The sequence below is a fragment of the Oncorhynchus nerka genome, linkage group LG10 (genome assembly GCF_034236695.1).
Source record: "Oncorhynchus nerka isolate Pitt River linkage group LG10, Oner_Uvic_2.0, whole genome shotgun sequence".
In the NCBI taxonomy this organism is placed as follows: domain Eukaryota; kingdom Metazoa; phylum Chordata; class Actinopteri; order Salmoniformes; family Salmonidae; genus Oncorhynchus; species Oncorhynchus nerka.
Genome location: NC_088405.1, coordinates 45,683,339 through 45,694,000, shown reverse-complemented (window position 1 = coordinate 45,694,000; position 10,662 = coordinate 45,683,339). Strand labels below are relative to the sequence as shown.

At 42.2% G+C, this 10,662-nt stretch overlaps 1 protein-coding gene across 1 annotated transcript; it reads left to right on the top strand.

Moving 5' to 3' along the window:
• The first annotated feature begins 2,111 nt into the window (after window positions 1-2,111).
• Window positions 2,112-10,483, top strand: eif3s6ip (eukaryotic translation initiation factor 3, subunit 6 interacting protein). The gene is made up of 15 exons (XM_029670023.2): window positions 2,112-2,305; window positions 2,661-2,703; window positions 2,895-3,105; window positions 3,196-3,275; window positions 3,642-3,703; window positions 3,890-3,959; window positions 4,068-4,141; window positions 4,328-4,499; window positions 4,776-4,930; window positions 6,321-6,491; window positions 8,445-8,578; window positions 8,946-9,119; window positions 9,445-9,634; window positions 9,744-9,824; window positions 10,043-10,483. Exons 1-15 carry the CDS (start codon window positions 2,276-2,278, stop codon window positions 10,115-10,117), a joined length of 1,722 nt encoding a protein of 573 aa, XP_029525883.1. The 5' UTR covers window positions 2,112-2,275; the 3' UTR covers window positions 10,118-10,483.
• The last annotated feature ends 179 nt before the right edge of the window (window positions 10,484-10,662 follow it).

The following is a 10,662-nucleotide window of genomic DNA, read 5'->3' as shown; positions in this document are numbered from 1 at the left end:
GCAATCCAAGCGTGGGCCGCGCCGGAGATGCCCAACTCGGAGAGGGTGGAGAGGAGGATCTGATGGTTCACAGTATCGAAGGCAGCCGATAGGTCTAGAAGGATGAGAGCAGAGGAGAGAGAGTTAGCTTTAGCAGTGCGGAGCGCCTCCGTGATACAGAGAAGAGCAGTCTCAGTTGAATGACTAGTCTTGAAACCTGACTGATTTGGATCAAGAAGGTCATTCTGAGAGAGATAGCGGGAGAGCTGGCCAAGGACGGCACGTTCAAGAGTTTTGGAGAGAAAAGAAAGAAGGGATACTGGTCTGTAGTTGTTGACATCGGAGGGATCGAGTGTAGGTTTTTTCAGAAGGGGTGCAACTCTCGCTCTCTTGAAGACGGAAGGGACGTAGCCAGCGGTCAGGGATGAGTTGATGAGCGAGGTGAGGTAAGGGAGGAGGTCTCCGGAAATGGTCTGGAGAAGAGAGGAGGGGATAGGGTCAAGCGGGCAGGTTGTAGGGCGGCCGGCCGTCACAAGACGCGAGATTTCATCTGGAGAGAGAGGGAGAAAGAGGTCAGAGCACAGGGTAGGGCAGTGTGAGCAGAACCAGCGGTGTCGTTTGACTTAGCAAACGAGGATCGGATGTCGTCGACCTTCTTTTCAAAATGGTTGATGAAGTCATCTGCAGAGAGGGAGGAGGGGGGGGGGGAGGAGGATTCAGGAGGGAGGAGAAGGTTGCAAAGAGCTTCCTAGGGTTAGAGGCAGATGCTTGGAATTTAGAGTGGTAGAAAGTGGCTTTAGCAGCAGAGAGAGAAGAGGAAAATGTAGAGAGGAGGGAGTGAAAGGATGTCAGGTCCGCAGGGAGGCGAGTTTTCCTCCATTTCCGCTCGGCTGCCCGGAGCCCTGTTCTGTGAGCTCGCAATGAGTCGTCGAGCCACGGAGCGGGAGGGGAGGACCGAGCCGGCCTGGAGGATAGGGGACATAGAGAGTCAAAGGATGCAGAAAGGGAGGAGAGGAGGGTTGAGGAGGCAGAATCAGGAGATAGGTTGGAGAAGGTTTGAGCAGAGGGAAGAGATGATAGGATGGAAGAGGAGAGAGTAGCGGGGGAGAGAGAGCGAAGGTTGGGACGGCGCGATACCATCCGAGTAGGGGCAGTGTGGGAAGTGTTGGATGAGAGCGAGAGGGAAAAGGATACAAGGTAGTGGTCGGAGACTTGGAGGGGAGTTGCAACGAGGTTAGTGGAAGAACAGCATCTAGTAAAGATGAGGTCGAGCGTATTTCCTGCCTTGTGAGTAGGGGGGGAAGGTGAGAGGGTGAGATTAATGTGCAGTGTTGATTAGTCTGCAGTCCTTTGCTCCTGCAACAAGGCTGTTAATGTACTGGCTAAACAAGCACTTAGTAGTGGGGATGTTGATGTTGTAGTTTCAATGAGCAAAAAGCCTGATATGGACTATGACGGGGCAGAGATGGCAGGAGCAGTGGAATAGAGATACTAAGGGAAGGCATTTATTTTAAGTACAGAGGAAAGTCCTGGCAGGAAGGGACAGAAGAGAGGATGCTAATTTTTACAAGATTAAGGGTGGACACAGCCGGTTGAACAAAACATGAAATGTGACAGGAAAGCATCCTACAGGAAAGTGTGATTATTGCCAGGAAACAGACTGTGGAGCATGTATTGCTACAGTGTGGGCAGTATCATAGGGACGCGAGAGGCTGAGATCTAATATGAGGAAGAAGGGATACAGGAAATTAATTTAAAGAGTATATTGAGTAGAACTTTATTAGATATCGTCTCAAATACTTTGTTTATCAGATCGGATTTTCTCCCTGTCTCTGGCCCACACTCCAGTACAGTAGGTGGCGTTAATGCACCATAACGTTGAATGCCATCCGCCGATAAACTCACCTAGCACTGACGCTTCGAACACACCAACATCGAATTCAACAGATTTACATTCGTTTCAAATGAAACGCTGCGTTTGCCTTGCAGCATTGCGTTGCAGAGGCAGTTGCAGTGCATTCGGTGTGGTGCATACGAAGGATTTATCGAACGTATGCGTCAAACTGTATGCGTTGATGGCTTGATAGAAATAGCAGCAGAAGGTGAAAAAAAAAATTACATATCCAGATTACGCTGCATACTATATCTGCGCAAACTGTTGGTGTGTTCGAAGCGTGACTGTCTACTATTTGCTCGAGCTACAAATCGATTTCCGGTTTCTTTCCAGCGTGGTTTTGTTAAGCACACATTTCTATATAGCAGCTGTTTTGTATGATATTGAACATATCTTAACATCATGTCGTACCCAACCGATGAAACCGAAGAAGTACGTAGCTAGCTAACTGCTTATTTTCTTTTCTTATAGTTTATCTTGGGATCATAGTGCGGTCCGACACATTGGAACGTAACGCTAGATAGGTAACGTTAGCGATACATGGATAGCTAGCTAGGCAGTTGATTTTATAACGTTTTATTCGGATTCTCACGTACTTTTTGCCTTTCATGTGCGAAGTAGTGTTTATGAATAAACGTTACATAACTAACGTTAGTTTGCTATTTTAGATTAGACACCGGCTTCACCAATTAGGATTTGTACTGTTGATGACTGATTGCTAGCTAAAGAGGAAGGCCACAACACGTCATGTTGATCATCATTTACATACTTCTCCATCTCTCCACAGTATGACCCTTATTCCTACACAAATGACGATTATCTCCATACTGGTGAGTGTGTAGTTTCATCTAGATATTTGTCACAGTTAATTGTACCAAATAGACACCATAAAAATATAATCACGTCAATTATTATATTTCTATGGTAGACATTTCCTGCACTCTATCCCACCATTACCACTTCAGTGCAAAACTATTCCTCAAGAATGCCAGTACCTCACCCATCCTCAATCTTCTTGCAGGTGACCCAAAAGCTGACCTGGCCTACGAACGCCAGTATGAGCAGCAGACCTACCATGTCATCCCCGAGGTGATCAAAAACTTCCTTCAGTACTTCCATAAGACTATCTCGGACCTCATCGACCAGAAGGTGTACGAGCTGCAGGCCAACCGTGTGTCGAGCGAGAGCATCGAGCAGAAGATTTATGAAATCCAAGATGTCTACGAGAACAGGTACTCTCACACACTCTTTTCTGTAGTTATATCTTAACATGAAGCTCGTGTTTTAATGTTTTCATCTTACACATTCTCCTCTCTCCCCAGCTGGAACAAACTGACTGACCGCTTCTTCAAGACGTCTCCTTGGCCAGAGGCTGAGGCCATCGCTTCCCTTGTCGGAAACGGTGAGTGTGTCAGTGTACGGTGAGTGTGTCAGTGTACGGTGTACTTTTACATAGTTGCTAGAGGGAGTGAGAAAAGTGCAAATTATTATAGTGTAAATTACTATCTGTTTCAAAAAAGCTATGGCAGCAGGAGTGAATTAATTACTTTATTTGTTGTTTTTGCAATGGTGGACAGAGAAACATGGACGTGGTAGGAGTTTAAACTGTAAACAGGATATCTAGTGTTTTTTTTATGGCCCTTTGCTTGTAGAGTGGCAACTATGTGGTTCACCAACTAGTTTGCCTCCTCTGTTCTTGTTCTTGCTCTTCTCAATTTTTTTATATGGTGGGAAAAAAGCAGGTAATCTTGTATTGTTAATAATTCAGATGCTGTGTTCCTGATCCTGTATAAGGAGTTGTACTACAGACACATCTACGCCAAAGTCAGCGTGAGTATCTATCCATCATGCCACAGAACTATTGTTTAACCCCTATCGGCTTTAAAATGAAAATCTGACATCACCTGTCCTGGATGGATTCAAGCCAGTGGAGTCATAATGCACAGATGATAATAATGTCAGTACTTAGTGAAGTTTTTACTTAAATAATGCCATTTTGTATTTTTTGACCATCAGGGAGGACCCACTCTCGACCAAAGATTTGAGTCTTACTACAATTACTGCAACCTCTTCAACTACATTCTAAGTAAGTCTGAGCACTAAATATTTGTTGCCTTAATATATTTTCATATATATGTTGCCTTTGGACTTTTTCAATGTCTCATTAAGCAGGTATATATTTTGTTGTATACAGATGCAGATGGACCTGCCCCCCTGGAGCTGCCCAACCAGTGGCTCTGGGACATTATTGATGAGTTCATTTATCAGGTAAATGAACATAGTTTGGTATGCCACTTGTGCATTTTTGTTTTTCAGCTTCAAAATGTAATTTTCAGGCCAAATTTATTCTTCATACTATATGGCATTCATTTGATACCCCTCTGTCTTCAAGGTGCTATGGCACGTGGACTATATTAGAATAAGAAACAAGTTCCTTCTTGTTCCCCTAACCAGTTCCAGTCATTCAGCCAGTATCGCTGCAAGACAGCCAAGAAGTCTGAGGAGGAGATTGAGTTCCTTAGGAACAACCCCAAGATCTGGAACGTCCATAGTGTTCTGAACGTACTCCACTCGCTGGTGGACAAAAGCAACATCAACCGCCAGCTGGAGGTCTATACCAGTGGAGGTAAAGAAAGAAGCTACAGCTGTAGATGCATTGGATCTGTATTCATATGTTGCATATCGTTATAACGATATGTCATTTGTTGTGAAATATTGTTATAACGATATATTTTGGATCAATATATTGTTAAATCGTTACAACAATATCATTAATACAGACAGAGCATTATCTTACACCACAGATTACCTTCAGATTTGTGTCAGTGATCATCACTGAATGGTTGAGGAAGTGCATGGTTAATTTGCGACAGCTCTTAAAAGGTTGCGTGTTGTGTTGCAGGCGATCCAGAGAGTGTGGCTGGGGAGTATGGCCGTCACTCCCTGTATAAGATGCTGGGATACTTCAGCCTGGTAGGGCTGCTGAGGCTGCACTCTCTGTTGGGGGACTACTACCAGGCCATCAAAGTCCTGGAGAACATCGAGCTCAACAAGAAGGTACACTTGCCACTGTAGTAGGACTGTCTGCATTTACAGTACTGCTGAATAGAGGTTGACCGATTCTGATTTTTGAACACCAATTCCAATTAGGACCAAAAAAAGCAGATGCTGATTAATCGGACAATTTTTATATATATATTTATGTGTGTACAGTGGGGCAAAAAAGTATTTAGTCAGCCACCAATTGTGCAAGTTCTCCCACTTAAAAAGATGAGAGCCCTGTAATTTTCATCATAGGTACACTTCAACTATGACAGACAAAATGACAGACAAAATGAGAAAAAAAAATCCAGAAAATCACATTGTAGGATTTTTAATTAATTTATTTGCAAATTATGGTGGAAAATAAGTATTGGTCACCTACAAACAAGCAAGATTTCTGGCTCTCACAGACCTGTAACTTCTTCTTTAAGAGGCTCCTCTGTCTTCCACTCGTTACCTGTATTAATGGCACCTGTTTGAACTTGTTATCAGTATAAAAGATACCTGTCCACAACCTCAAACAGTCACACTCCAAACTCCATTATGGCCAAGACCAAAGAGCTGTCAAAGGACACCAGAAACCTACCTATGATGACAATTACAGGCCTCATCTTTTTAAGTGGGAGAACTTGCGCAATTGGTGGCTGACTAAATCTTTTTTTGCCCCACTGTATAGTGTGTGTGTGTGTATATATTTGCCTGTGTGTATATATATATATTATATATATATTTTTTTGTGTGTACATGAATTTCTTTTAAATATGCAGGTTAAAAAAAATCTACTTCTGTGTATTGATTTTAGGAAAGGCATTGATGTTCATGGTTTGGTTTATTTGTGCAATGATTGTGCTTTTTTTCGCGAACGTGCTTTTGTTAAATCATCCCCCATTTTGCGAAGTAGGCTGTGATTCGATGATAAATTAACATGCACTGCATTGATTATATGCAACACAGGACAAGCTAATTAACCTAGTAATATCATCAACCATGTGTAGTTATCTAGTGATTATGTGAAGATTGATAGTTTTTCATAAGATAAGTTTAATACTAGCTAACAACTTACCATGGCTCCTTGCTGCACTCGTGTAACAGTTGGTCATCCTGCCACGCAGTTTCCTCATGGAATGCAATGTAATCGCCAAAAATGATGATTATCGATTGTTATGAAAACTTGATATCGGCCCGATTAATCTGTCGACCTCTGCTGCTTAACACTTGTATCTATCTCTACATCTATGCCCAAATGCCCACTGATATTTACAGACCTACAAATTAAGCAGTGTGCCTTTTAACTGTTGACACCCCTCTTATCTATATGTGTACTCCATTTAACGCTCATTCCATTTTCCCTCTTATTTGTAAACCCAGTCACCATCCTTTACTTTATATTTCATCTCTCTTACAGAGTATGTACTCTCGTGTGCCCGAGTGCCAGATCACCACCTACTACTACGTGGGCTTTGCCTACCTGATGATGAGGAGGTACCAGGACGCCATCCGTGTGTTCGCAAACATTCTCCTCTATATCCAGAGGACCAGGAACATGTTCCAGAGGTCCACCTACAAATATGAGATGGTCAGTGGCCAGTGTTTCCCCTATATGCATTTAGTAGCGGTGCAACGCCTCTGTTAAATCGTGGCTGTCGAATCCCAAAAAACGAATTATTAAAAATACAAAAATAAATTGTAATGATAAAACGTTTTCAGTGGGAACTTAAATGACTAATACCACATATAAAGTATGTAGGAAAGATAATGGCGTAATATATTTTTAATAAGATAAACACCTAAATAAAAACTAGACAGGCAGGGGGAACCTAAAATGTAAGAAATTTCATGGCATGGGCCCCCATTGTTTTTGTTATAGTGAGTTACTCAGATGGCATAAAAAAATAATATGTAATATGCAATATAAGCATAAGCAATGGCAAAATGTGTAGAATTGCAGGAAATTAGCTTTAAAGCAGTTAAATATTGTCTGCGGTCAAGAGGAAGGGCCACCGCTGCTGGAAAAAATTCTAGGGGAAAACAATGTTCCCTCTAAGCTTTGTGTGCAACACTTTCAGGACTGCAGCGCAGAAGAAATGCCAGCCAGCGCAGAGATGTTAACTGCACATTTGTTGATATTTTTTGTTAGTTAGCGAGTTATTAGCCAAGTTGTTTTTAGTTTTTTTTTGCAATAATTGCTTCCAACAAGAGCACAAAACCTGTACATCTTTAGCCAGTAAGTCAGGTAAAGAGCTTTATTTTTGTTTTAAATGGGCAGTGTTTAATTTTGAGACAGGCTTAAATAGGTAGCCCCCCCAAAACAATAAAAACATCTGATTCTCTGTATAATAATAGTGTTTTGTGCATTATATACAATGCAATTTCCACTCACCTATAACACCCATGGTGTTAACTGTTAACAGACCATTTTCCATTTTTGGACAAGTGAATTAAGCTTTCAGTCAAGCCCTACTTGTAAAAAAAATGGCCATGGAATTAAGATTTTTTTCCTACTACTTAAATGGTCCAAACAGTAACATTTTGTATTATGTTTTCATTGTAAACTGAAAATGACTAAAACTAGATATAAATGATGTAATAATGGATATACAGTACCAGTCAAGTTGACACATCTACTCATTTAAGGGTTTTTCTTTATTTTTTACTATTTTCTACATTGTAGAATAATAGTGAAGACATCAAAACTATTAAATAACACATGGAATCATGTAGTAAGCAAAAAAGTGTAAAACATCTATATATTTTATATTTGAGATTCTTCAAATAGTCACCCTTTTCCTTGATAACAACTTTGCACTCTAATGGCATTCTAGATAGTCAGGGGGAAATTGAACATTCCAAAAACAATACATTTAGCAGTATAGATTTTATGTTTGAGCAAAATTTAACAGAATTAGCCATTGTAAAATGCATAGTATTTCAGGAAATTTACTAAAATGCAATAATTTCTCTACACTGCCAACATAGGGAGTCTGTAAAATGTTTGCTGAAATTCAGGCACGCCGATGGGCCGTCCGCGCCCCCTGCAACGCCCACCACCTAAGCCCCTTTTTTTATCCAGACCTGTAATAGGCCTACATCGAACACCATAGGCTGCTGTAGTCTCACAGAAATCAATATATATTTTAATATGAACATTTTATGGGATGCATTTGATCCATTGCTTTTACTGGTACGTCACTCTGATAGGCCTAATGAGCTCAAATAGCCTCAGTAGCTTACTTGGCCACTGTCTAAAACTGCAACCTGAAGTGGATACGGTCTAAACGCATGCAGGAAGTTGCACAGAATGCTCACAAATTTCAAGTTTCCCCTCACAAGAGTTTACATTTGCTTAGTGCCCCCCTAAATTTGGGGGAACATTGGTCAGTGGGCCTAACCTGCAATAACTATGATAGCTCGATTACTGATTGACATCTCCCGCTTAGAGCTGGGTCATGTTCATAAGTGCACATAATGGACATTCTAAAATGATCATGACCCTGGTGATCGGTTGAGTCACTTCTTCCTGCTCCTCCAGATCAACAAGCAGAACGAGCAGATGCACGGGCTGCTGGCCATCGCCCTGACCATGTACCCCATGCGCATCGACGAGAGCATCCACACCCAGCTCAGGGAGAAGTACGGAGACAAGATGCTTCGCATGCAGAAGGGGTGAGCGAGAGAGAAAGACACTCGGGACAGAGACAGTCATAGGCCCAATCCCAAATCATCCTTTAGACACTACGTGGAGATATGACAGGATTTGATTGGTCTAAGTCAGTGGTTCCTAAACGTTGTGCACTAGTGTGCCTTGAGGAACTCTCAGGTGTGCGGCAACTTTTTACAGCCATGGGTGTGCCACGGTTAAAAGAAAAGTTGGGAACCACAGGTCTAAGCAATTTGGTGGATCTTCCTCCATGCTTATCAGAGGGCAAGGTAGAGCTATTACAATATTGCTTACTCCTGTAAGGGTCTAGGGTTTGAATTTGGCCATAGTTGGTGTTTGAGACCTGACTGACATGACTGTGCGCCCCCTCAGAGACCTGCAGGTGTTTGAGGAGCTCTTCAGCTTCGCCTGTCCCAAGTTCCTGTCCCCGGTGGTGCCCAACTACGACAACGTGCATCCTAACTACCACAAGGAGCCCTTCCAGCAGCAGCTCAAGGTGTTCGCCGAGGAGGTGCAGCAACAGGCCCAGCTCTCCACCATCCGCAGGTAATGCACTATCTTTGTGAGAGTCGGATTCGCTGCTACACTCATCTCTGTTAGGGGCCATGATGTTGATTAGGGTTGACTTCAGTTGGGTACACTGTAGAAAATTGAAAATGTGTGTCTTATTGGACAGATAAAATAAGATTAGCTTTAATGTCCTCAAAAGGGAATTTGTATTGGAAATTCAAGTTCAGCACCTCCTTGTTTCATGCCGTTTCTAAACGTTTCTCCCTACTGAACACGACCCAGCTCTCTAGCATTGCTCTCTAACATACTTCCTTGGTTCCCTCCCTCTAAACTCTCCTTGCTCCATCTCTCTCCTGTCCAGTTTCCTGAAGCTCTACACCACCATGCCCGTGGCCAAGCTGGCAGGCTTCCTGGACATGACAGAGCAGGAATTCCGCATCCAGTTGCTGGTCTTCAAACACAAGATGAAGAACCTGGTATGGACCAGTGGCATCTCTGCCTTGGACGGAGAGTTTCAGTCCGCCTCGGAGGTCGACTTCTACATCGACAAGGTGTGTGCACTGTGTGTGTGAGACAGAGCTTACTCACAACATTTTAGAGAATGTTTAATGAAGTAACTATTGAACTAACCTGTATTCCCTGCCTGTTATGTGCCTGCAGGACATGATCCACATCGCAGACACCAAGGTGGCCCGCCGCTATGGAGACTTCTTCATCAGACAGATCCACAAGTTTGAGGAGGTGAGAAATGCTACATTTTCAAATGACTTTAGAGCTGTATTTCCATGTAGCAACAGTCCTTGATTTCCTGTTACTTTGCAGACATTTGCTTCTGTATTTCATTTTTTTTTTAAATAAACCTTCCCTATCAGAGAATAGAAAAGTTAATCTCCTTCATGCTATTGGATTTGGTTTAACTTAAGATACGTTTATGGTTTTGTGTGTTATTCGCCATGTAGTTGAACAGAACGCTGAAGAAGATGGCTATGAGTGGAGCCAGCACCACTGCCACCACAACCACCCGGGCCACATGAGTTGGAACTCTGAATTTCAGTGTGTGGCCTACCTGGATCCACCAAGAGAACTATCAATAATGCTTTATCTATGTAATTTGAAAACAAAAGATGAAGTGATGTTTTGTTCAGGTGCACATGTAGTCATCGTGGTCATTTTTATTAATGAACAGGTTGTACTGTGATTTTAGTACCTTTTATGAATAGTACAGTAGTCGATGATAAATCAGAACCACTAGATGGCAACATTTAGCTTCCAATGTCCAACGTATACATTAATCTTTATCGTAAAAGTTACAGAACTTGAGTTTTTTTTATGTTATTAGGTGAACTACTGAGATTATCTAATGTATAACAAATGTCAACTATAAAATGTCATCCAAATCATGAGCTGTGTATTGAAATTGTCAGCCTTCATGTATTTCCAGATACTAAATTATTCTACCGTTCTGTCGTTCGCGCTACATACTTTGGTCTGAGACTGCCATCATTGAAGTTGTGTGTGGTGACGAGGGGCCTTGTACAAAACAAACCAATCAGGGTCAAAGCAAATGATGAATTTTCAA